The following is a 27,062-nucleotide window of genomic DNA, read 5'->3' on the forward strand; positions in this document are numbered from 1 at the left end:
ACATAACAATGCTTTATTTTTCACTCACTTAAATGCTGCCAAAGTGGTAAATTTAAATCTTTTTTGGTGAACGCTTTTTTTGCTTCTTTAGTTTTGCTTTTTCTGCCAACCGAGCGGTGAGAACACGAAATGATAATAGGTAGCGAGTTTTCTTTTTGACATCACAAACCTGTTGCTAAAAACATCAACTCAAATTTGGGTGACTGATAAACATAAACTCAAACATGAGGTAATTTTACTAAAAAATAAATAATTCTGTGCATGCAAGTCATGGTCGAGAAACATTTGCTAATGTAAACACTGAAGCCTTTGTGCTTCTGGTGGTCAGCCCATATTAACCGTATTGCCAGGATTTCTATCTTCAAGATGTTTAATATCTTATGTAGTCTGATTCCAAAAAGAATTTTGATCATACGGTTCTAGAGACGTGTGGTGATTCCAAAGGCAAGGTAATGGTATCATGTGTCGAATTGCATATGCGCGCAATGTGTAAACGTTTGTGTGCAAACGAAAAATGACGGCAAGACAATACTGCTTCAGTGCTTCAGTAAGGGCTAGTGAAAAATCATTCCTTATCATTTGCTTCATCATTTTTGTGCAGTGCGTTTCTTTATGTGACAAAACATCCATCTGTTAAGAAAGTTTACGTTTACGCATGTTCAAAACAGTATCAATTCTAGCTGAGAATAAAACTTATAATAGTTTACAAAAGTTTTTTCTTAACCATTTTTAAGATTGAATGATGTTTAGAAATTGTCTTTCTATAAAACTTTGGTCGCAAGCAATTTGAAGCATGCGTGCATATTATGCTTTATAACCACCCGCTAGAGTGAGCTACAGATCCAGAAATCTTGATGTCAATGACTCGTATTACTTGAGTAAAGCGAGCAATTCAAAATACTTCCATTCTAAATTATAGACTTCCACAAGCTTACTTCTCGCAGAAGGACGGAACGAACTCGTCAAACATCTCGTAATCAACTTCCTCATCTAGATTGTTGATACCGACCTCGAATCGTTTAATTCCATCCACGTTAAGACTTGCAGTAATCTAAAAATGTATGTTGTTTTAAACAGCAAAAACAATGATTTTCCAGGTCCAAAACAACTTGTTTTCGGGGTAAGGTACTGCGATAAGGTTGTTTCCAAGTTCGTCACTTAATGCAATGTTAAAAGGCTTACGTGGGTCATAATAATTCCATCCGTTTCGACCAATTTTAGACTGTAGTTAAAAACCTGTTTAAAAAATTTCCAACCCGCACCAGACAACCATGATTCCTTTATCTGCAAAAAAACAACAACAAATCAAACTGGGGCAACTATTAAAAAAATGAGGCATATTTTTATACATCGGTGAAGCGTTACTTATAGCAAGTCCCATGTAGGTGTACAAACCTGTGCTGTATAAAACAACATCATTAATAATTTAGTGAGGTTTAAATAGACAAAAGAGTTTTCAGGGAGGCATACAGCAAACATTTCTTGCAGAGTAAAAATTTGTGAGGCTTACTTCCTGGTTGTTTTTTTCATTAGTTTCTATTGGAACGTCTGTGATGTCACTTATGACGTAATCAAACTTGCGACCTTCTCGAGCATACTCTTCCAAGTATTTTATGCAATCTCCCACTATGATCTGCACAAAACATATAACTTTTAATTCCCAATCAATTATATAGCCTACTATAGTTTGAATTTAGATTTTCATGTATGTATAGATGCATGTAAAACACATTTACACTGCGCCTAAGGTGCTCATCTGTACAGGGAATGCAGTATAGACTATACCGTAAATCTACTCAATTAGTCTGCAAAGTTCTCTGCTTAAGCAAAAGAGAACGAAAAATAAACCAAAGTTGTTTCTCCTATTTTACCGAACTAAGGAAAGGCGGTGGACCTAAATGGAACTAAGCTTCTTTTTTGGGCTCAAAATTTCATAACCTTATAGTTTTCTCCTTCGTATTTGTCCAGCGAATCTCCGCAACACGATCTTAAGTGTGTACGACATGCATTTAACACCATCTCATCGATTTCAATCATCGTAATCATGCGCGGATTCAGTTTCCGCAGGCAATGGAGGGCAGCTGCAAGGCAATGAAAGTTGAACGTGTTGCAAATAGCTGTATTGATTTCCGCTCACGTACCTCCGTCCCCACCCCCGAGAATTAGGACGCTTTTGTCTTGATATGTCACGCCTCGGTCAATTCCACATAGTGATGTTGTGTACGAATCGTCTGATTCCGCAAGATCTACAATATATGTATAGCAGTTGTTACATCTGTGTCTTTGCGCCTGCTGTGAATTGTGCAGCGCAACCAACGGTTCAAAGTTGGTAGTTTCTCTTACACGGTTTTGTGACCCTTAATAAGGTTTAGTCCAACATTTTCAGTTTTGCATGAACATGTTTGTAAAATCCTGAAGCGTTTCTTAGAGACAGTCAAAGTTAGAATTTACGACGTTTTGAAAACGAATACATTATGTCACTTACTTTCAACCCAGTCAAGAAGCAGAATTTTGCCGTACGTTTTAGTGTATCCAATGGTAACCCTTTGATACTCGCTTGTTTTGTCGAAAAGTAGTTCTGTGAAGTTATTTTCAGCAATTCGTCCATCTCCACATTCACTATACTGCCAGATTTTTTCACCACGCCGTATAGTAGGCACTCTGCATCACAAATCAATGGCAGCGATGATAAACCGGTTATTATAATAATAGGTATAGCCTAATCAAACTAGAAAGTTAGTTTTTGCTAATTTATATGTTCTGTATCCTATTTAATGATTAACGACGTACACCTTTGTAAGCGACAACGAATGGATCCCCACACACGTGTAGCCTACATGCGAACTGCTAACGGTATTTTTAGATTAAACATTGGTAAAATGCACGGAATGCATTGCTAAATTTTACACAGCCTTTGTTTGCGTTATTTGTCACAATTTCCTTATTTCAAAAAGGGGTTGCTATAGCCGGAATTTTATTGCATAAATTTGATTTTGAAGATGTCGAAACTTCTGCCAGAAAACTAAAAATATTACACTGACAAATTTAGAACCCATTTAGAACTTCAGATACTTACCTAGGATTAGTAAAAAAATGATTTTTTCTTTAATCGAAATACAAATGTTTTCTACAGGAAGGAGGGGCTATAATAACTCACTTTAGCATGCACTTTAGCTTACCTATTAATGTTATAATCTCGCAAAGCTTTGTAAAGATCTGTTTGAAGTTGTTCAGCACACTGAAAAAAAAAAAAACAGTCGTTCGTAAATTTCCGATTTATAACTGCAGTTAGTATTTTGCATTTATACTTCATTATACTCGCTTAAGCGACTTGGTTGCGTCCGTTCATTGAGGTCAAGCATCATGCTGTCTTTGCAGCACGTGACAAGAATTGTTCTGGATGAAAAATGTCATGATCATTAAAAGAATTGCGTTTGTACGGCCACAGTCAAGGCCACTTAAAGCTTGAGTTTATGTAAGAGGCAATGTCTTATAAAATTGACGGTTGCAGAGTGCAAACCTTTGGTGTCCCTCTCGAAAACCGGTTTGGGCTGTATATTTTAGTTATTTTGCGTACATTACGTCGTTTTAGATTTTTTTCTTTTCTGTAACTTAACCATCATGTAGTCGCTTTCAAAACCTATTGGATATAATATCTTTGTATCGCAAACTTGGGGACAAAAAGTTTCACACGCACATAAAGATTTTACAGGAAATTGTTTGCCAGACTTTGCAAAAGCACAACAAATTTCTCGTTATTCCCACGACTGTTTTGACTTGCGTGTTTGTATACATTGCATCACTGCCGGCAACTATTCGGTCATAACGTCGTTACAATTTTGCAGGAAACACGAACGCTCGGACATCGTTAGTCACCATAATATGAAGCACGGCACATCAGTTTGCCAACTTGTTTCTAGTTATTTTCAAATTGACAAAGCGCAAGGCAGGCTATTCAAATTGGCAAAAAAAATAGTGAATCGATTCGGTTACCAACCTTATAAAAAATTCTATAGTTTGTGTCATATCCTTCACGGACCAAAGAGCAATAACGCACACCACCAACTTAAGTCGAAGCTAAAGACTTTTGCACGCTTGAGTGGACTAAATACGGGCGGCTGTATCACACTTATTTACCTTCCGTTTTTGTGGTGGCAATAACACTCAGTAACGACTTCATCCTGCCCTGGGTGACCGTTTTGTTGCTGGGAACTGCTTGTAAGTTTCTCAAACCCGTTTTTTGTTAGAACGTCCTTTAGGGTGACAAAGTGACTTTGCCAAAGATCTGGAAACGTACAGACGATTACAGACGAAACAACAAAAGTCACATAAACTTTTGGAAATTGTTTACTCAGCCCATTGCTACAGCTTGTTTTGGAGTACTAAATTTAGTAAACAACAGGAACAAAGCTTTTTTCGTGTGTTGTCTGAAAGCCCTAGCAACAACGGTGACCGATTCAAGCAAGTACTTGCCTGCTTTGCTGTCGCATTTCTTTGGAAGGATTTCATACAGAGAAGTTAATGTGATTGACATAATGCCTGAGACAACGGATCACTGGGTGATATTGTAAATTGTGGTTGCACAAAAGTCCTAAAACTCTGTTGTACCAACACCTGCATAAATATTCGTACGACATCGATAATAGTGTACTAGTAATATTGCAAAATATGTTTGCCAAAGCTACATTATTTCATTATGCCATGCACCAGAGCACGGCCACAAGGTCCACTATACAGCAGTTTTTATAAACAAAGCTAAGCAATTTGTCCCACGCGCTTCCTGATACAAACGCACGCTTTGTCTCAGTGGAGAAGCCATACAACTAGAAATCTGATACCACAGTTCAATTTCTCCACGCTTAACAGCTATCTTCTGTCACTTTCTAATTTCGACTGAATATGTCCAACTACTCCTAATGGGCGCAACAGCTTTTTAAATTTCGTTACTTCTGATTGATTAGGCTGCAACTCAACTCTCGTTTGCCTTTTTCTCGTTGTCGTCGTTGTATTATTACGTATTCGCGCGTAACTGCTTGCTGCAACAAGGCGTGCCGGTCGCTGGCCTGTAAACTGATCTAAATCAGACAGCCGCGGTTAAGCTATGTTGCCGCGTTTCAAAGCCCGGATAAGTTGGCACGGAAGAAGAAAAAAATTGAGCGCATGCACGTCCTGCCTTATATAGAACAACATGATTTCTCATATCTATCACACACCAACGGTTACTGGCTGATGTGACAGAGATCCACCTATTTGTTGTCTTTACTAGCGAAAGTCCTTTCACATAGTCTTCCTGTGGGCTACGTTGCTACGTTGTCGTTTAGCACACTCGCACACACATCTCATTCACCAACGTCCGTTAAATGTGCGTGCGTTTGGGTTGAATACCGTGCATCAACTGTGCTGCGCTGGTCTGTCCGGTGGTAGCTTTGTGCTGGCATCTAAAACACTTTACAAGTCCGTTATACCTTCGCGACCTCTTTGGAACCTTCTATTTTGCTGGCTACGTGCAAATCATAAAACACGTCTGGCAACGCACGACATTGTGCATTGTTGCCCTAAATGTCTTCCGTGGTATGTAATGACTTGAATTTGTGTGTGTGTGTGTTGGTATAGGTTTCATTATGTATGACACCATATGCTAAAAAGCACGCGCTTAGCTATACTAGAGTTCCAAATTTAAGTTTTGTTATTATGTACTGTCGCTTGTTAGTCAGTATGCAAGCACAAATTTGTTTTTGTTTTTTTTCTCAGTACAAACGGTAATAAACTCTGTTAAACATCAACGAGTAGAGCAGATTTTACGACGTAAACTCTCAATCCTTGGTGGAAGAATTGCATTTTCGTATGCAACAGAATTTCCATCTGAAAAGAAATGATTGCAGGTGTTGGCGTTATTTGTTCAATATTACTAGACGTAAAGTTGCTTACATCTCGCCAAACGACGAAACGTATGTATTGAAAACTTCAACGTTGATTTTCCCGCCCAGTTCTTTCATGCAGTGTTCAAATTGTTCTATTCCCTTGTGGTTTCCGTCTGAGGCTATCTAAATATAAACTATAAAAATGTGACATGTTTAAAATTTTATTGTGCAGTTTGGCGGAACGCTTACAACATGCAGTTTGAATATGCCCCGGGCCATATTGAGGACCGAATTTAAACTGAATAGACAGGAATATTGTGTACAGTACACCACGAACGAGACTGGTAATTTAAGTCCTGCCAATGCTCCTATCCAATTAGACGCCTCCAGCGAATTTGAAAAGGCCCGCGTAGTAAAAAATATATTAGAACCGTTTTATGATATCCTTGAGCCTATACGTTGTGAATTAGCGAATAGAACGTGGCAATTTAATATTTAAACCTTTTTGCGCAAACTGTTTACTGAAAACAGTCGTTTTAGAACTCTTAAACATAGCGTCATGTTTTCAGATGGGTTGCTATCCACTTTTGTTAGTGTTTGTACGTACGTGTGATAGAATTTGTCCATCGACGGCGATCACTTTGAGGCACTGACTAAAAACTTCCTGGATGTGTTGCCATTTGCTCCTGGATGTCATTGATTCCTTTGTTACAAAAAGCAGCTTGTCACACGAAACGAAGTATTAAACGATGTAGTTATTGTGTTCAGTAAAACCGGACAAAACACAGAGAACGCCTCATTCAAGTGGTTATACCTTGCCATTGGTCTGAGCGTACAGAGGGGTTTCTATTGGCACTTCAGTGATGTTGTTTATAACGTAATCAAACTGGCGTCCTTCGTTCGCGTATTTGTGCAGGTATTCCAAACAGTAACCCACAATCACCTACCAACACGTAACGCGAATCGATTAAACACCTAAATTGCATTTTCCACTTAACTATTTAGAAGCATTATTACATGCACACCTTATGGTTTTCGCTGTCGTATTGATCCAACGAATCCCCACAACACGACCTCATGTGCGTACGACACGCAGTTAAAACCATTTCATCTTTTTCGATCATTGTAATCATTCGTGGATTTAATTTTTTTAACTGATGCAGCACAGCTGGAAATAAAATGCAAAAAGCCCCATTTGATTTGTGGCATGTGTCAAACTCTAGACAAGTCATACATTATTCTACAGTTTTAAAACCACATTACAAAAAGGAAACAGGTATGTTTTTTTGAAAGCAGAGAAACTTGATCATGAATAAACGCAAATTGTCACATCAAACGAATAAAAATAGACCTTGGACCTCTCAGCAACAAACAAGTTCTGACAAACCTCCATTGCCGCAGCCAAGAATCAAAATGGTTTTGCCTCTATACGAGAGTCCTCGCTTTAACCCGCAAAGTACCGACGTGTAATTATCATCCTTGTCCGACAGGTCTGAACCCGAACAAATAATAGTAAGTGTAGCCTACATGAGTTAAAACCATAAACAATGCAAATAAACTCAGGTAGCAGACAAGCTTACGTACACTAAACACTATAGGCGAGTAGCCGTTTAAGAATTGAAAGCTCGTCTGTTAGATTGCTGATCGTAAACCCATTATTGCTTTTAGTTATATTTAACAGTGTAGCCTATAGGGTAGTAGGCTACTTTATAGCCAAATAACTGAAAAGTTAGTTGTTCTAATATATTCAAAAATACGGTTAAGATGAACATAAATGTATAACTTGGATCAGCTTTGTATTAGGAACACTTACGTTCAACCCAGTCCAGTAACAACAATTTGCCATTACTTTTTGTTTCCGCAACTGTCACCCTTTGAAATTCGCTCTTTGCATCAAAAACGATTTTTTCCAAATCTAACTCTTTTATCGTGCCGTCACCGAAGACAGTATATTGAAAAATTCCACTACCTCTTTTAATGGCTGGTACCCTGAAGAGGTGAAGAGGTAACGTGAATCCGCCACTGCGATTGCAAAATATGTGTGCTTACCTTTGAACATTGTACGCCGGAAAAGCTTTAACCAGTTCAATGTGTAATTTCGCAGCGAACTGAAAAAAATGTTGCAATTACAGATTTTTGTGCTTTCAAAGATTGTGTGCACCTCTGATTGGTTGCAAGATTTTACTTTCTACTAAAATATGAAACAACATTTTGCACGAAATATCTTTCTTTTGTTAAAATGACAGGAAAATCTAATAACACCATACCTCACGGCTGACCCATATTTAGCTAATTGCTCTCGGTTAGGGCTATTATGATCGGGGTAAAGTATTAACATTCAATAAAACTAGCCAAAGAACTTAATTTCTAATATAAAACTGTCAAACACTTACTTCCCGAACGTACCCCTCTTTAGCCGCTGAATAAATAATTCAACTCTTTGCGCCACCTATCGTTGATTAGCTACATGAGGGTCTGTCGTGAGGTATGGTGTTAATAGCTGTGCCAAAATGACAAACCAATTTGACTTGACGGGGATTCCCCTTATTAGCGCTCTAACAAAGTATTAAAAAGGTTGTGCTTCCAGTTTTTTTTAACATGTGTCTGGAAGGTATTGGGTCAATTAAAATAGGTGTTTTCTCAGAGGGATGGTTTTTGTACCTCATTATGTTTCCGTAACAATGACTGTTCGTTGAAGTCCAGGGTCATGCCTTCCACGGAGCACGTGATAAAAATTGTTCTGCAAATTATAACAGTTCAGCTATAGCTGTCTTTGTCAAACGCTTGCTTAAATTTTTTTGGTAAGAAAGGTGCATTTATTTACTGTCGTTGCTGATGATTGCAATAACACTCAAAGATGGAGCCGTTTTCTGAAATATTTTGACTGTTTGATTTCTCAAGTTTTGCAAAATTTGACTGGAATAGGATTTTTTCCACTTCTTCCAATTCGTAATGCCATCGTTCTAAACAAGAAGTCATTTAAAACTTTGTACTCGTTATCGTAGCATTGCCGAGTAACCTGATCACCTGGTAATCTTGATCCTTCCTTCAGGACTATTTCGTATAAAGAAGTCAATGTAATTGGCATGCTGTTTGTTATGACAAAAGTTCAAACCAAAACAATCAGGATAGACCTTTGGCTGAAAACATCAAAAGGTTCTTCTACATAAAGTTCAACAAACTTGTGCATATCGGCTAAGTTAAGCTTAAACGATTTTTATGGAAGAAATTTTGACTTGTATGAGTCCTGCTTAGCTGCATTGGTGGGTTTAGGTACACCATATAAAATATACAACGCGAATTGCTCATGCTAGACATATTGTAATCATACAGTAAACTGAAGCTTTGTTAACAGCCTAACTATAAGAATAAAAACGAAAGCGCTACGTAAATCTCAACTTTTGAAGAGTCGACGGTACCTTCAAATTCGACTTAAATTCTTACCACAACAGTGCCTTGCTGCGTGTGTGATTACTTGTGTGAACCATACGTTTCCTGTGTTTATATTTCGGTCGCTTCCTGCAGCGAAACATAATGCTGGTTGTGTTATTTGGGAGGCAGTGAATGCATATTTGCATCGCCTTTTTGGGTCTTTTTTATTTTAGCGGCATGAGAAACGTCAAGGCAGTTTTGTATTTTATTTGAAATCCTACGGCCTTAGATGTTGCGTTTTCTAAAACCACACGCTCTAGCACTTACGCAATCGTAAAACAGTTTCTTGCAGCCGCCTTTGTTCTACAATAATTATAGCCCTTTTGTTTCGAAGCGACACTATAACTTCGCCCCGAGTTACATTACCACGTTGTCGCTTGACTATATATTTGCGTTTGCTAATCCAAGAAAATATAGAACTCAATATAGACTTAGAATTTAACTCAGACCACACGCTTTAGTTTATAAGCTGAGACCATACTTGTAAGTTAACAAACTAAGTTACCGACAACGTTATACGTTTCCTTTGTCTCCACTTTAAATATGTTGTTTAATAAACCATGTTTTACGTTCTAGTTGTTTTAGTCGACTTTGGAGTCAGATTGCGCATTTTCCTACTTTAATTTCTACGTTGCTTAACTAAGTTACACGGCAATAACTCATGAATCGTAACACTAAGGACAGAAGAATTGTTTTTTTTTTCACATGTTTTCGACTGGGTTCATAACAACCTTCTGTGCTCGACAGATCATATCCGAGCTTTGTTTCGATTTTAGAGTTTAACGTTGTATAGAAAAAATCTCTGCAACAAAAGTTCATGTTCAAACCGTCGATCTTATTGTGAACATGAGGCTCACAAACAATGCACATAATGGTGTTTTTTCAAAACCAAAGAATTGGTTTGTTTGCTTTCCGGCTTTGTCGCCTCACTGAAAAACAAAACCATTTTTGTTGAAAAATGCTTGCTTCGTGGTGTACAGAAAAATATCGCTTTCCCCATTTCAGATCACTCCGACTTGTAGCGTTTGGTTTTTTATTTTACTGGAACATTTATTGTTCTCCTTTAAGCCTTCTACGCTGCCACAAATTTTCGTTTAAAAGCAGCACTGAAACAGACATTAGCATAGTTATTGCTTTAACCCATGCGGAACAAGGGAATTGCGAACAATCAAATTACACCATTGACAAAACAACCACAATTGCAACAAAGGAACTAGTAGTACACAACACCCTTCTTCAAACAATATCCACAGTGAATTTTTCTCCCAGCCCTTTTGCGCCGAGGAAGGCATCTTGTTTCGGGTCACGGCCGAGAAAGTTTCTCAGCATTTCAGTTGCGTCGAGAGAACCTCCCGGCTTAAGAATCTTCTCGCGGTAATCCCGTCCCACGGCGCTGCTCATTATTCCCCCAGCAATAAACCTGTTGCGATGTAAAGAATAGGAACCGGTCATTTGAGTTTTGTTAAATCCAGACAGTTTGTCGAGTATATAGACGTTAACGAAAGTTACAAGAAACCTAAACATAATAAAAAAGAACATAAAAAGTAGAAAAAATAAAAATGAAAACAAAGTTGTATTTAATGTACACACTATGCAATAGTTTAAACGTTCGTTATTGTTCACAAAGTAATCAGATCAAACTATGCTGGTGGTGGCTTTTATTATGATACCATTTTACACACGCATATTTTAAAAAGATTCTTAGCCACTAAGATATTTTACATTGTGTTAAACATGCTTACATATTTATGACATGATTTTTTGTGCAGGCGGCCGCCCACGGAGAAAAATGTCAAAAAATGTTGGTTTAGGTCAGTGGTTCTCAAACTTTTTTGGTTGCGACGCCCCTGGACAAGTTTTTCTGGACTTGCGACGCACCAGTAAATAAATGTTAATGAGGAAACTTATTTTTAAAGTTGGGTTTATTGATACAACAACAAAAAGCCACGAAACAGAACTTTTCGGCGACGCCCTTGGAAAATTGAAGCGACGCACCAGGGCGTCACGACGCACAGTTTGAGAACCACTGGTTTAGGTAACTCTCCAAAATTCATCCAAATTTATATTATTTTATAGTTTGACCTGTTAAGGGTCTTATTGACAAAGGGATAACAAAAGCAATGGATGCACCACACTGCAAAAGTATTTCTTAGAAAATGTCGCAAATATATTCAAAACAGATGTAGTAGAGTCATCTATGCTCTGCTATGACACGTTTCAAAACTTCATAGGTCTAGTAGGAACAACACTTTTTGGACAATTACAGAGTAAAATAAAACCCCCTTTAAATACGGACAGCTTTAAACCAGGCATTATATGGTATCCTAGCGAAACAGAAAAACATGACACAGGAAGCAACGCCATGTGCCAAGAACTAAGAAACTCAAAGCGACATTATTACAAAGGTCGATCGTTTGCAAGAAGAGTGATTTGGTACCAAATTTCAGCCAAAGGCCTACCTGGTGTAAAACATGTCGAAGCAGAACACTTCACTCCACAAGTAGCCGTAATACTGCGCGTCGTAACCTCCAGCCAAATGACCGAATGTAGCGGGCATGCATGTGCCAGGGGTAGCAGGAATCCCTAGTATGTTCTGGCAAGCATCAGCGTAAACCTGTCAAAACAGGAAACTGTTCATCGTGATGTTCAGCGAATTTGCTAAACGTTGCATAAATACTGAGATTAACATGGGAAGTAGGGAATGATAAATTAAATGGCCAGATTTTTCGAATAAAAGTCAATAGTGGTCAGAAAAACGTTCGCAACATGATGTGGAATCGTTTTGACATGCTTTAAAGAAAGTTGCTTGCTTGTTAATTGGCATCAGTATTTTTGCACAACCAGTATCCATTTGGATCCTTTAAAGCACCGATTTTCAATGCGGATACACGGTAAACCTCAGAGTAAACAGTATCAGGGGTACATGGGAACCAATGTGAGTAGTTGAAAGTTAGCATAATAACATGCCACTTTAAAACAGTTTCGTTCGGTTGCAATAATTGAATACATGACAGTTATAACGAGTGCTTAAGTAAAAAAAAGATTAAAGTAGCCATCAAAACAAGTATATATGTGATCCCGATAATACCGATGCGGATGTAATATACATCCCTTGGCTCCATTCACTACGATTTTTTCACCGAGCGAAATAAACTCAACTCAACTCAACTCAACAACATTTAGGTCAAAAATCAGCACACATGCAAAATCCCTCACAAAAGAGGAATTAGTCCTTAACATTGGGTTTCATTCAAATACTGAGAACTATACATTGTGTACATATGAAAACATGTTTTTCAACACATTTAACTGGTGTATTAACCTGGGCAAGATCAGCGCTGTCACTCATGTGAATGTTCAGGTCGAGAGTCCCAAGTGTGATTTGACGCAGGTAGAAAACACCAGTGTTTGCATTTCGTGATTTCACTAATGTGTCGATCATATTGTCGGGCAAAGCGCCCCCGTCCTGTAAGTAAAAGTATTTTTTTATATATCTTCTTGTTTAACTGCACGTTGTTTTAGCGAAATGCCGCATGTTTCAAACAGTCTTGGCTAGCAAAACATAAAAAGTGAGTTTTATTGGTTAGATCTAGCCGCAATTATCATAATGTATCAAGAAAACACACACACACAATTATAGACTGTAATAAAATAGATCGTGTTTACATTGAAATATGTCCTACACTTGCAGCCAGGTATATTGCACAATACTTGCCTTGTAATGTTTTGACATCCTACGTAATGGTTCCGCCTCCCAACACCAATTTTCCAACATCTGTGATGGAGCTTCAACAAAATCACGTTCTACACTAGTCCCGCTAAACATCTCGTACTCAGCCTAAAATACGAAAAAAGATAAAACACGCCACAAACATATATACACCATAGTTTGTGATCAGTAAAAAATGCGCGTACCTCTGCACAAATTTGGTGCATCACGTGACCGAACTCGTGAAAGAAAGTCTCCACTTCGTCGTGGGTGAGAAGGGAAGGGGCATCGGCTGTTGGCTTGGTGAAATTTGCAACCATTGCAGCCACCGCTGTGAAAAAAAATACAGCAATGCAGCATACACAACAAAGTTGCTCAACGGCTAACCATTTACAGTATTTAAACCGAGCCGAAAATGCTATCAGGATTAGAAAAAGCAAATCGTTTTTTTAAGTTTATAATTCACATTCCCTTTAGTTCGGGGAAATGCTGTTGCTATCCACATCGGCCTTGCGTTGCACGAACTGACGCACGATAACGGGAAATGAAGATGAACATGTATTCATTACTGGGATCGGACCTCATGCGTTCATGCACACCAGCGATCACGACACACCCATGTATAAACGATAGCACGCCAGGCCTATTGAAGCGTTGTACCGAATCAACCTGGTCTTCCAAGCACGGTATCTGATAGTAAACCTATCCTGCGGTGCGATTTGAACCACTGACCTTTACACTTCTACAAACATTTTCTTTACCATTACAAAAATTTACCAAACTGCCGATTTCCGTCGGGCTTTAAACATCCTGGAACCAAACCAAAACAAGCAGCATGCCCGTATTTTCCTTCTCGAGGATGCAGGTCAAGATAGAAGTGCCCAATCAACTTTCCACTAGTTGCATCGCTAACAGTGTATAGCGTTACGTCGCTGTGCCACGTCACAGGGTTTTCAACGCGCTCAAACCTGGAAAAGTGACAGAACGTTGTGGCTGCGAATTTTATAAACTGGTTTGGTTCTCAAAACAACCATCTTTTAGTTGACGAAACCTTACTTTAAATCCAACAACTGCTGATAAATGTCCAGTAATCCCTTTGTCACAACATCCAGTGGAAAATACTCCTTTAGCTTATTTTGATCCACTGAGTACTTTTCTTCCTCGATTTTAGTCATGTAAAATCTGAAGTGTGTGTAAGTAGCGACAAAGCGATTGTAAACAGTGCAGTTAGAAACTCAATAATCTAGTCAGCTACAAACCTAAGGTCCCACATATTTATTTTTCCATTAAATTCTTCTCCTGAAGCTTTGCAATCAAGTGCTTTCATAGCCAACATTTCTGTCAGGTCAGCTTCTCCTAGAGGTTTCAGCTTTTCTGCAAAATTTAGTGGTTTGGTTGTGATGTTGGTTTATCTCATCCATTATTGATGTGGACAGTATGGTTATACTTGCAAGGCTATCAGTAAACTCCTTGACATTATTTGGATGTTTGGCCATCCTCATCTCATGAACAAATGCAGCATGATTCTCAAAACCCAACAACTTGGCTTTCTCTGCACGAAGCTTGACCAATTCACTTAGAATGGCAGTATTGTTCTGAGCAAAATAAGAAGCATTCACCTCACACAGCCACAACAATAACGAACAGTTTATATTACCTCCTTGCACCTGCTGTTAAAGGCTGTTTCCATCGCTTTCCTGGTACTTGATACAGAGCATTTCTTCATTAAAGGAAAGTAATGGGGATATTTTAAGGTAACTATAAATTTGCCAGTTTCATCTTTTTCTAATGAATCCATGAAGTCTGAAACAAACAATGGTGCATATTCATGGATAATATGGTGGTATGCCACAAAATCAAACCTTTTGGAAGTCCTTTTAATTCTGATTCACAGAATGAAAGTGTTTCATTGGCTTCATTTAAATTTTTTTGAAAGTCGATGCTAATTTCCGTCATTCTCTTTTTAATTTCCTGAAAATGCAAAATATAATTGGTAATTTTCATGTTTTGTGTTTAAGAACAATTAATTTTGCACCAAACAATGATATCAGCTTGATATCAACCTTTATCTTGTCCTGCTTGGTTTTGTCCAAATGAAGTCCATTTCTTCTTCCCAGTTTCACCATTCGCTCCAACAATCTTTTTCCTTCAGGGGTACAATCCTGTTGAGATAGCTTGCTTGCTGCCTCAATTCTGCAAATTATAATTTTAAGTCACCCCCACCACAAAACAAAATTTTAAACAAAAATCGCAAGGTGAAAACCTGTCAAACACATCTTGTCTCATGCTCATTTCAACTTCAAAATCAGAAATTTTCTTATCTGCTGAGGTGCTTGCATCACGAAGCGTTTTATCAGGATGAACATGCTGAAAGAAATCAATGTTGTTCCTAAACAAAATAACTGTGTTAAATGAGGTGGGTTAAATAACATTAATATCTGCTTCTTCCAAAACCTAGAGATTATCAACAGTTTTTCGGACTTAGATAACCAAAATGTTCAAGCAAGATGTTTCGAAAATGGATTTTATGGTACAGCATATTACATACAGATCATCACATATCCATCAAAAATATCTTATTGTTTACCTTTGTATTGAAGAGGAACTGTCAAAATCCGCAACTACTTTGACAGTGTTATTAAAGTTTTCCTCATTCTTTGGGACCATAGCTACTTGGTCATAGACATTCCGAGTATCCTGCATAAGTTTTTCAGCAGAAGAAGCAATTTCATCTGCTGTCATATTCCATTGCAAAAATTCCATTGTTTGGGATGATTTTCTTGTTGATATTTGCCCTATATTAAAAAGGGAATTTAAAATTACCGTTTTGTGCATATTGATGTCCAGTGACAAAAAGATGTTGTCAAGCCAAGTGTTGGTATTTGGTAAAACTTCACATGCCAGTCTGGCAGTTTGCACTGCAGAGTTGGTTGTAAAAAAATATTTTGCATGCCAATTTTTTAGATCACAACAGTACACTTACAAAAATTTAGGAAACGTAAGCTCTTTAACAATCTTGTTTTGCCGAAATAAAAATGATGTGAATAACTTGGTAAACGTATAAAGATCTTCAGCATTCCCTATATGATAGCAAATGTATTTGAAAACACTAACTATGTGCAAAATATAAAGTACAGTAAAATTTAGGTTTGAAAATGGCCCATGTGTTTGTAATGCACAACGTACGTAACAACAATAGACATCTTAGAAAAAAATGTGAAAAATACAACCAAAGCGATGGAAAAGGAAAACGGGATTTTAAAATGTGCGTTAGTTTTAGGAAATGAACACTTTGACAAAAATTAACACAATTTGTCGGTGATTTTACTAAATCGATTTTTAGGCACTGGGGGAAATAAAGAGTCGCAAACTGCACACAGTCAGCTGTCCAATTTCTCCCAACTATGACGTAATAACGAACTATAAATACTACCGGGCTAATACTTGAAGTTTGTCTTATGCTTGTAGTAAGTGGCAGTAATTACTAGTTGGACCGCCGCTGATAGCAGTAGACTTGTTCGATTGCAGTCCGTTTCAGTGCACCTTATTCTGTCAAAGACGTATTGGCCATTGTATTATTGTACAGTGTTTAGCGTTTAGGTTGATATTTAGACGTTAAAACAGAAACCAAAATATAGCAGAAATCCAGTGAATGTGATGTGACTGGTTATTATATCGCAGTCACACAGTAAAATGCGAATAGGGAATTATCACTTTAGTTCTGCAGCAAGTATGTTGTGGTTAGGAACACTATGCACGGACTTGAAAAGTAGTTTAATCATAAACATTACTGCCAAGGTAGTGGTGTATATAGAAACGTCTACACGATGTATTCTATATACACCACTACCTTGGCAGTAATGTTTATGATTAAAGTATGTTGTTTTTGTTAAAATTTGTTACCTTGTCTTTGGATACTAATCTTATCATTTCATGACTGCATCAAGGCTAGTGGTTGCATATTGCATTGTATTTGACCATTAAAAGCATAATGTGACCTTCAACATAACATGTAACATATCATGTCAGCAAGTTGTTAACACAAAAGTTAGTGCTTATAGTTGTATGTGTTCGATGTGGTACAGTGCTGATAAAATAGTTTGAAGTTTGGACCATTATTTTTGTTTTTCAAAATTTTATTTGAACTAATATTTACTTTTCGAAACTATATTATTTAATTGTAAATGCTGGATGCAGTCAAGTTGATGTTTTTAACATAATATTCACAGCATGCAGTTTTGGTTACTTTTTAAGTCTTTGTGCAATTGGTTTATAACCAAGTAGCTTAACTGTAATATGGTATTTGCAGCATAATTAGCCAATTAAATTAAAACCATGTCGTGGTGGTGGATATCACTTGTCTACTTGACTGAAGGACTTGCTGCATTTGGAATTGGACTGGAAACTGCACTTCTCACCATGCACTTTTGTTCTGTTATTTATTCGTAAGTTTGTAAAAACACAAAAACTAACATCATCAGAATTTGTAAAAATAAAGTTTTTCGAATGATGAATTTTTACACAATCATGATAATTGTTGAAAGCAAAATAACCACTATTAATATGATCATTTTGTAGTTTGTTTTGTAATGATCTTCTAATTGAACATGAAAACTTCTAATTTTTTCACAATCCAAAGTGTTTTGTTGCTGATAACTTTCTCTTCACAAGTTAATTATGGGTCCCCTTTCCTGAAGGGGACACATTGATTTTACTCAAATTGTTGTTTTTTCTTTCTTTTTTTTTCTTTCATTTTTTTTTCTCCCCAAAGTTTGTCCGACTCGTTTTTCCATCAAATGTTTGATGGATTTGGATGAAATTTACACAGATGGTAGATGTAGTAATGTAGATGTGCACCCCACTTTGTTTTTGTTGATAACCCCAGTATTTACCCCGCTAGCCCCCTAAAATGGGTATTTTTCCCCCGAAGTTTGTCCGACTCGTTTTACCATCAAATGTTGGATGGATTTGGCTGAAATTTACACAGATGGTAGATATAGTTATGTAGATGTGCATCCCACTTTGTTTTGTTGATAACCCCAGTATTTACCCCGCTAGCCCCCTAAAATGGCTGAGTTTTTAAACAGTGTCAGAATTGGCTGAAATTTAGATTTCTTGTATAGTATGCCATTTATAGGTGTCGATTGTTGCATTCAACCCTGTAGTCCTAACATTTACCCCACAAGCCCCTAAAGTGTAAAACGTATTTGTATGTTACTGGTCACTACAAACGAAAGATTTCTTTTGAGCAATAGTGTTACAAGGGCAACCAGTTGTATGTTGCTCGTTGGTGGGTTGCTTGGTGGTCGTTTTTGCGCCATGGCAGTTAGGGGTTGTTAACAGCCCTATGATGTCAGAAACATTAACGGTTGTTGCTCAAAACACCTCTAGTGGTCGAAATTTTAAACATTGGCGGATTTGGCTGAAATTTTGCAGTACTATTGATTAAGTCATTGTGGTTTTTATATATTTTTTAGTTTGTGTGTCGAACCCAATTAGTTGCCCTACTAGCCCCCTAAAATGGGTCAGTTTTTTAAAACGTTAAATAGGACATACTTCAAACAATATCTGGGGTGAATCTAATTTTATAGCTTGTATTCTACATAGTATTATTATTTGAGCCCAGTGCCGATCACTGTGTTTTACCTTACAACACCCGACTTTCTCATGGTTATCTCTTGAATTGCATTATTTTCAACTTTACGTGTGTGGGGACCCATGAGTTTTTGCCTGCAGAAACGACTAAAGTTATAAAAGACGATGGCTAATATGGGACCCAATACAAAATAAACATAGGAAATATATTTATGTTTTAAAATAGGTTATAGTGTATATGCAAGGGCAATATGTGCTAAGCCACCCTTCTAGTTATTATTACAGTTAACAAATGTTGTTTAGAAAACTATACATGAACAAAAAGCCCCCAGATCTAATGAAAGCAGAGATCGAGGGGGTCTCATTACTCAAACCTTTGAAAGGTGTTGACCCAAACTTGGAAGACAATCTTGAAACATTCTTTGAGATTGACTATCCTCAAGTAAGTTTTTCTTCAGCAATTACAGCTGTTTCAATTAATATTGCTAAACAGAATGCTTCTATATTTCAGTATGAAATTCTATTTTGCATCCAAGACCAAGATGACCCAGCAGTAGAGGTTGTCAAACGATTAATTAAAAAGCATCCAGGAATTGATGCAAGGATTGTTTCAGGTTTGCATTATTTTTCAACATATATATCTAGGTTGTATTAATGTATACAATATTTCAAGGTGATAACTCCAAATACAAGTAGCGTTAGCTTAGAACTTTGAATAGTAGTTTGTACATGTATATGCAGGCTGTAATAATTTTATGTTTTGTAGGCGGTAAAAGGGTTGGTGCAAATCCCAAAATTAATAACCTGATGCCTGGATATGAGGTTATGAAGTACAACTTGTTTTGGATATGTGACTCGGGAATTCGAGTGCTGCCACTTACTTTGCGCGACATGGTTTCAAAAATGACTGATAAAGTTGCTCTTGTCCATGCTGTACCCTATACATCAAACAGAAAAGGATTTTCAAGCACTGTTGAAAAGGTAGAAAAAAATTAAGATGATAAAAGTCTTTTATGAAACTCTAAATTTAATTTGCTTTACCTGTAGATATACTTTGGAACACAACATACAAGGGTTTATATCAGTGCGCACCTTATCGGTTTTATTTGTATGACTGGTATGTCAACGTTACTTCGGAAAGATTACTTCGACAAATGCACAGGAGGTCTTGGAAAGTTGTCACAGTATATTGCTGAGGACTATTTTATGGCTAAAGTCCTATCTGACAAGTAAGTTAGCTTTGGTTTTATTTACAAGAATATACTATGTAGCTTTCTTGTGTTAAGGTGAAATTGGCTCAGTCCTTCATGTTTGTGTTGTCATTTAGGTAAAGCTAAAACGAGATAGCAAAATAGTTTAATTACACTTTACTGCTACTTGAAGTTTATAGTGTTTGCACTTTTGTCGAGTTTTGTAGAATGACTTATGCAGTACATAAACAAACAGGAATTTACAGCAAATGTTGCCACTGGTTTTGTACCTTGTGGAAGATTTGTTAACTTTGTTAAGCTAAAAAACATTTTGTTATTCTGTCTGTCATATTATGTTTTCATTATAGTGGATACAAGCTGACGTTGGCTTCCTATCCAGCACTGCAAAACTCAGGCAACTACGGAATTGGTAGCTTTGTCCAACGCATGATCAGGTAGGAATAAATATTAAAGTAAAGAAATTAATATCAAAGTATTGGGTCACCACTGGTTTATGCTTCTTTTCCAATTTGCCTAATACCCCATGGGAGATGGACATAAATGTAAATAGCAGCATTGACTGTGCAGCTTGGTACATCACTTATTCATGATCAGCACTGTCAGTGGTTGCTTCACAGATTAAGTGTCTGCAGTTTGCCTGCATTTAAGATACTGGGAGGAATTATAGGGTTGACACCACATGTTCAGTAACAGGCCTAACGTTGGGGCTGAACATTACAGAAAAGCGTGACTGGTTGAATAAGCTTAGTCACTGCTGCGACTTGTGTGTGCTCCACAATACTCGATTGTTGACAATACATCCTGCCATCCGCTGTTGCTTATCGCTTTGTCGCTCTGCGTCATTGTTTTTGCTAGCAGTGTTTGGTTGTCATAGTGATGCTTTCATTGATTTTGCCTGCCTCGCGTCAGGGGCCGTCACAACATTACCCAGATATTGTGTTACAGCGGTGATTATGTAACATCATTGTCCGTTTTACTTAAATCATAGAAATGCGGTAGATATGTAGTGAACATCATCATCAATGCGTCGTTAATCGTCAGGCCATTCAAGCTGCGTGACCTATTTGCTTAGCGAGACACGCATTTATGATATCCGACTATAACTTTAGCCCACATTTGTACTTCAGTTACGATGCATGCTGTTAAATCTAGTAATTAACTGAAATCTTAACGGTCTGACAAACAGTAATGTCTCGTAAAACGAACGTTGTTGCGGGTAGAACCACGTCGCGTGTGACTGTACATAGGTCGCTATGCCGTATTTGCTGGCATGTCATGAATGATTTTTTGTAACTTGCGTCACATCAAGCAGGATGTTCTTCACATCGCGTGAACTATTCCAGTAAAAGCATTTCCGCTTTAAACGGCCAAATCCGATTCTTCGGTTTTCGAAATACGATAAGACTATTGGGGGGTCTACTTTGACAACCTTATATTCTACAGTGGATTAGGCTGTGTAAGCTGTTTAGCGGTTATTGTACAAAGTTTTAAAGAAGGTCTAAGGATGGTCCGCTTGTTTTGTGAGGTTACGATAAGTCAATTCTCTAAGTCGAATCGAGCGCTACGCTCCCATAAAGTGACCACATAATGTCACGTGCCCTCTGTGACTTGCCGCAAGGGCTTTTACATCTATCCAGGCGTGATACAGAAACGTGCCATGTTCTCGCCCATCGCAAATCTCTCCGGGATGAAATGTAAAGCACCACGACTGAGTTATGTTGAATAGTGTAAAAACACCTGTTTCGCGTCGTTGGTTATGTAGGCAATGTTAAACTGCCTCGTCATCGTGAAACTTTTACTGCTGGACCATATTGTGTGGGTAAGCTCCACCACAAGCGTTGTTGATGTGACGTGCTCTGAGGTGTACGCTTGTGCAGTTTCTGTGGCAAAAATGATGCAGCACGTCCGGCAAACCCTACTGCAGACGTTGTATCTCCGTGCTAAATTCCATAAAAAAAAAAAAATGGTACCTCACAAACATGCATATGTGAGAAATGCCACTGCCTTTGCGTTGTTGTGGCTGAGACGCTTTCGACTCTTTACGCATAGCGTGCGCTTGCTCACATTTTCCGCATAGCACGCAGCCCACCATGTGTGAAAGCTCACCATTTATGTTCTTTAACTACGCAGCCAAAATCTACAGTCGTCCAGTACTAGTAAACATGTTGTCTTTTTGGTGCCAAAGAAACCGAGAAAATATATTTTCAATTTGCTTGTCGAAAAATTTCCCTTGGGCCATTTTACTGCATCAGATGCGTTATACGATCTTGAAAAAACATGTAGTTTGTTGAAACTAGTAGTTTGTGAAAATCGAACCGCAAATCCAGCTATGCAGTGGCAGCCTTGCGATGTGACTTGCAAACAAGCCAAACCTTAAGTCATAAATACTGTACATCGATTTTTCGGTTTGTGGCGGGTTTTTATTTAACATTTACAGGTATTTTGTGTGTAGTGTGTCTGATAGTAACCTTACATTTTGCGGCGCCCCATAATTGAATACAGCAATGTTGGCTGTACTTAAATTGCTCAATGACAGAAGAGGTCACCTTTCGTTAGCTGTTTTCTTGAATTTTTGCTGTAAGTAACAAAGCATCGTTTTACGGGGAATCAAATTACGACCCACAGTCGGCACAGCCGAAATGTATTGAGAACATTCCGGGCGAAAACCGCCTACATTAGATTACAGATTGTTGTAATAGGGCACGTAACGATCCCGTGAATCGATTGGGTAGCGAGAATCGAATTACTCAGCCTTTTGCTGTACAAGTACCGTACTTAGCAACAGCAGCGTACGATGTTGTGAGCTTATCCGCCGGCGCGTGCTTTACGATGACGTAATGAGCTGTACCGCTGCACATGATCAAATTTCAATCATGTGACCACCACCGTCATGCTCATAGCGTGAGTAAAGCGTGTTGAGTTGGCTTCGTTTCAGGCACGTACACTTTTTTGTAGCCTTGATATTGAACACAATACTCTAACACCGCAAATAAAAAACGGACTACAGTTACTTTACTTTTTTGTCTTGGCACACAGGGTTACGACTGCCACGGTGGAGGGTTAAACATTAACCGAAACGAGTTTTCAGGCCAATACTGATGCTACACAGGGTTAGCAAATATTGGAGGGGAACGGTTTAAAGTGCGCGTTTGCGGTGTGTAAACTCGCGGGGTTAGTCAGTTTATTTGTCCATATATTGCGCAGTGGATGACAGGCAGAACCGATTTAGTCCATTACACCGATGTAAATTTAACTTCCCGTTTAGCTGTATAGTTCACTGTTGTCTGTAATCCCTTGACCCTAGTTACTCCGTTGCTTTTTCCGCCATAAAGTACAGCAGTGTATGGCGACTACCCAGCATTTTTCCACATTCCAGACTGACTGCCTGTTTGACTCACTTATAACTAGCCACTCATGTCACGAAAGAAATCATATAACAGCATTACTCAAAGGAAATATTTTACCCAATTATTAGACACATTAAAATGTTTTGACATTGACACCTTTATCCTCTATAACCTGGTATCAAAACGAGACGACCTGGGATATTTGCTTATAGGCCTGCATTAGTCACTCCTACCGTTTTTTGTGATGTTTGGATTTTACAACAATTATACTTTTTGTGTAAAGATATGGTCATTGGTGAAACAAGACCCAAACCCTTTAATAGGTTACCATAAATAGACTGACCTGAGATTTACCCAACCACAGAAGTAATAACATAGCCTGAGAAGTTTGACCTCTTTGAACTGTTATTTTGTTTAGCCATTATATGATCAACAATGGGGTTAATTAAGCTGAGTCAGATCTTGTCAAATTAGATTAACAGACTGACTTGGAACGAGCATTATTGACAGTTCTCAAGTCTTCTTACACATAACTAAACTTTATTTTTTGTTTACAGGTGGACAAAGTTGCGGGTTGCTATGGTTCCTATGGCTGTTATACTGGAACCATTTTCGGAATGTTTTTTGTCCGGCCTCGTCTTTTCCTGGTCATGTCTCCACTTCTTTAGATGGAACATGTTGGTTGTTTTCCTCTACCATGTGCTCGTTTGGTTCGTGCTCGATTACATTCTCTTCAGACAACTTGAGGTAGGAAATTAATTTAATACTATTTGTCAGTGAGCTTTCCGGTCATTGTTTGCTTCCTATAAAGCAGTGGTTCCCAACCTTTATCGACGAATTCCTCACTTCACAACTTTTGAACATATTAACGGTTTGGAACCACTCTATTGGACTATTGTCGTAAAGTGTAGACTGTTTTGCCAATCTCAGCCAAACATAGCATAGGAATCTCACAGAGAAGTTTCGCGAATTTTGAAGCTCTTGGTATGAACGGTATTCTGATTTGTCTGATAACGCCATTTGCCCTTGGCAACCTTCGTCGGTAAGGAATTGATTTTAAAATTTCATCGACGTCGCAACTTGTAATGTCCGTGATAGGCTGCTGTCATGAGGGACATTCGCGATCAAATTCAGGAAAAGGACAAATTTTAGACCGTATAAATAACTCTTACTTGCACGTTGCCACCACAAACGGCGGATAATGCTGTTGTGGTGTTTATCATTATCTCCTACTAACCGTAACCATCAACACTTTCTGCACCGATTAATCTGTTTCATTCCCCTATCTGTGCAGTCGATGATTCGAAGTTGTTCAGCACGTTGCCTAAAGGTGTGTGTCAACTGAGCCCCTGGCTTAGTTGGTCTCTATTGGAAGCAATACAGACCACCCCGCTCTTGTCGCTTGATATGTTACTCTGTTTAACGGTCTTGAACGAACCAATTTAAAATGGCATCGCATGCGCCTGATTTGTATGTTGGACAGTTAGCATGTCGGATGATCTGCTAGGCCTGTTAGTTCACCTGCCCAGCTCATTTTGTGTTCTATGATTTATTAAAATGGGTCTGCAAATAAACCTACCCAATTCACACATTTTTACCATTTGATTTTTGCTGTAATGGAATGCGCGGTCATGTCCTGCATTTTTACGCCTCATCGCTTGTCCTATAAAAACAAATGTCATGAAAAAAACGCCTGGGGTTTTAAAGGCTACTGCACGCTTACTTTATCACCAATCAATGTGTTGACAACAAACTCTTTGTGCAGAACGGGCATCTTCAGATGAGCAAATGCGATTTTCTCGTGGCTTGGTTCGTGCGGGAAACGCTCACTCCATACATCATTCTCTCAGCTCTGTGGGATCCCACGATCAGTTGGAGAACGGGGAAGTACCGGCTGAGGTGCGGTGGCAAAGCGGAGGAGGTTTTGGATGTATGACAGCTTTCATGCAGTTGTTGCTACATTTGTTTCGGACCCTGATTCACGCGATCGCATGAATACACCACGGAGGGTCATGAAACAAAAACGACATTTGTCTGATAAAGAAGCTGTCCACTTTTTCGCTTTTCCTTCTCTTCTGTTTTACCATGCGAACTGTACAATACTATAATGTGTGTTATGCGTTGTTTTTTGGCGGGGGTTCCGGTTTTACATTTCGCTATATTTATTTGTTCAAAGTAGTACCTCTGCAACACCAACGCATTTGTTTTAATTTACAATATTTCTATAGATTATACGTGTTCTCCTTGTTCGTTCATTACAACAAGCAACTATGAACTACGCGTCTGTCACCCGTACTACGCCGGACGCATGAAGCGTATATTAACTAATTCTATTCTTTTGCTAATAACGTGAATCAAACATTTAACATAACATATAACATATCACTCAACAAGTGATTTTCAATGACAAAGACAAAACGAACACAACGTGTAGCAACCTGTGCCCTAAGCCCAACGTTTGCATGCAACAGACATCATCATTTCACCATTACTTCACCAAGCGCAGTCGCTTTTGACGAAAATTCTAAACACTATAAAAGTAAAGACACATTTTTGATGGCGACATTTTCCAAGCCGGATGAAGTTACATGTTTCGAGATACCTCGTCGTGTTATGTTGACGGCCAGTGCGTATGTATTTCCCAAATCTATCTATTTGACACTATGTTTTGTTCCTAATCCTGTATATGTTCCATATTAGACAAACGGACGTTGGCATAGCAACTTGTCAATTCTGGATTTAGCTTTTGTTCATCTCACCCAATGACTTCCGAAAAGTCAAAATTCTCCCATCTTGATTGTTGTGGACAGTGACGCCCTTATTTTGCTATTTAAAGAGAGCCCAGAACGCATACTCATCGCGCGAATTATATATTTAAAAAGAACGGCCCTAAAGTCAAATTTGCACAAGCGATTTTATTCGCCGCATGCCGCTTTCTCTCTTCGTCTCCTATGTACGAAAGTAACCCTTAGTCAGCCAGGATGCACTGATTTATGGCGACTCCTTTGCTTGTTTTCTTTTTTCCGTCGTGTCTTTTTAATTTTTGTTTGTCGTTTTATCAATGTTATGGGAAATCCCAACATTGCCACCGGTTCTTGCCTTCGTGTCTTAAGACATTGAGGCGAATTCGGACGGTACGTAGCGGTATTATTGTGCCTTGGTTTATCGTCCTTCTTACGCTTGTTCTTCACCATAACTTTACATTTGTTTTGAGGGGAAATTTCTATAAGACCACGGATTTTGCTACGAACTATAGACATTTTTTCCCTGTTTGAAATGTGGTTCTTGCATCGCCCTTTCTTTAGCATGAACCAATATAACATGAACGTTGACATTGTAGCTCTAAAAGATAGGCTTATGTGATTGTGGGGTTTTGTGGTTGTTGGATATGCTCATTGTAGAGGTATAGAAGATATATAGAGAATAATGTTATTTTCTACTTTATTAAACGTTCCCGGAAATATATCTAATAAAATACACTCCACTGAACAAACTTGTATTCATTGAAATGTGAAACATCAGCAGACTACAGATAGAAAGATAATGGTCGATGAACCTCAAACTTTGTTAGTAAATATACTTCAACGGCTTGTGTGTAAGCTGTTTTGAATGCTGACAACTTCCTCTTGGCTGTGATGAATTACGCTGTGCGTCATGCTAATCTATATATTTCGCTCTTGATTTATGAAGTACAAAATGTTTTGTTGTAAAGTTATTGTCGTAAACCACCTAAACAGTAAGTAATATTACTACTCAAGAATATTTATATGATTCTAATATTTTGTGACCTATTCTATACCCACAGTTTGATTGAATAAACGTGGTACGTGTTTGGACTCACTTTACTGACATCCAGCGAGTTTAAAGATAATATAATTTACAATTTTATTTCTATGGCATAAATTTT

The 27,062-nt window shown here is 38.2% G+C and overlaps 4 protein-coding genes across 6 annotated transcripts; 1 reads left to right on the plus strand and 3 right to left on the minus strand.

Annotated features, from left to right (window-relative positions):
- Positions 1–133: 133 nt before the first annotated feature.
- On the minus strand, positions 134–5,051 carry LOC145222921 (spermine synthase-like). The gene is made up of 11 exons (XM_080089166.1): positions 4,474–5,051; positions 4,138–4,285; positions 3,309–3,396; positions 3,180–3,238; positions 2,486–2,661; positions 2,142–2,246; positions 1,939–2,081; positions 1,511–1,633; positions 1,183–1,284; positions 936–1,051; positions 134–630 (listed from the first exon to the last, which is right to left on the minus strand). Exons 1-11 carry the CDS (start codon positions 4,532–4,534, stop codon positions 588–590), a joined length of 1,164 nt encoding a protein of 387 aa, XP_079945292.1. The 5' UTR covers positions 4,535–5,051; the 3' UTR covers positions 134–587.
- Positions 5,052–5,179: 128 nt separating this feature from the next.
- Positions 5,180–9,426, minus strand: LOC145222922 (spermine synthase-like). 3 transcript variants are annotated; one of them, XM_080089167.1, is made up of 11 exons: positions 8,889–9,406; positions 8,686–8,824; positions 8,523–8,601; positions 7,911–7,969; positions 7,675–7,850; positions 7,249–7,353; positions 6,887–7,029; positions 6,676–6,804; positions 6,469–6,564; positions 5,929–6,044; positions 5,180–5,862 (listed from the first exon to the last, which is right to left on the minus strand). In XM_080089167.1, the coding sequence occupies exons 1-11, from the start codon at positions 8,947–8,949 to the stop codon at positions 5,814–5,816; spliced, it is 1,152 nt and encodes a 383-aa protein (XP_079945293.1). In that variant the 5' UTR covers positions 8,950–9,406; the 3' UTR covers positions 5,180–5,813. The 3 variants fall into 3 exon arrangements, with proteins under 3 accessions (XP_079945293.1, XP_079945294.1, XP_079945295.1); XM_080089168.1 differs by lacking the exon at positions 5,180–5,862 and having other exon boundaries at positions 5,937–6,040; positions 8,889–9,424; XM_080089169.1 differs by lacking the exon at positions 5,180–5,862 and having other exon boundaries at positions 5,991–6,055; positions 8,889–9,426.
- An 883-nt stretch (positions 9,427–10,309) lies between these two features.
- LOC145222919 (thimet oligopeptidase-like) lies at positions 10,310–16,170 on the minus strand. Its single transcript, XM_080089164.1, has 15 exons — positions 15,986–16,170; positions 15,590–15,797; positions 15,266–15,391; positions 15,066–15,195; positions 14,865–14,973; positions 14,660–14,805; positions 14,450–14,597; positions 14,262–14,376; positions 14,059–14,184; positions 13,780–13,970; positions 13,209–13,333; positions 13,009–13,131; positions 12,616–12,759; positions 11,753–11,907; positions 10,310–10,713 (listed from the first exon to the last, which is right to left on the minus strand). Exons 1-15 carry the CDS (start codon positions 16,077–16,079, stop codon positions 10,530–10,532), a joined length of 2,124 nt encoding a protein of 707 aa, XP_079945290.1. The 5' UTR covers positions 16,080–16,170; the 3' UTR covers positions 10,310–10,529.
- Positions 16,171–17,274: 1,104 nt separating this feature from the next.
- Positions 17,275–26,648, plus strand: LOC145222920 (ceramide glucosyltransferase-like). The gene is made up of 8 exons (XM_080089165.1): positions 17,275–17,447; positions 18,901–19,039; positions 19,109–19,211; positions 19,364–19,578; positions 19,645–19,826; positions 20,156–20,242; positions 23,713–23,902; positions 24,921–26,648. The coding sequence occupies exons 1-8, from the start codon at positions 17,338–17,340 to the stop codon at positions 25,089–25,091; spliced, it is 1,197 nt and encodes a 398-aa protein (XP_079945291.1). The 5' UTR covers positions 17,275–17,337; the 3' UTR covers positions 25,092–26,648.
- The last annotated feature ends 414 nt before the right edge of the window (positions 26,649–27,062 follow it).

Source organism: Phallusia mammillata, chromosome 4 (assembly GCF_965637545.1).
Source record: "Phallusia mammillata chromosome 4, kaPhaMamm4.hap1.1, whole genome shotgun sequence".
Classification (NCBI taxonomy): domain Eukaryota; kingdom Metazoa; phylum Chordata; class Ascidiacea; order Phlebobranchia; family Ascidiidae; genus Phallusia; species Phallusia mammillata.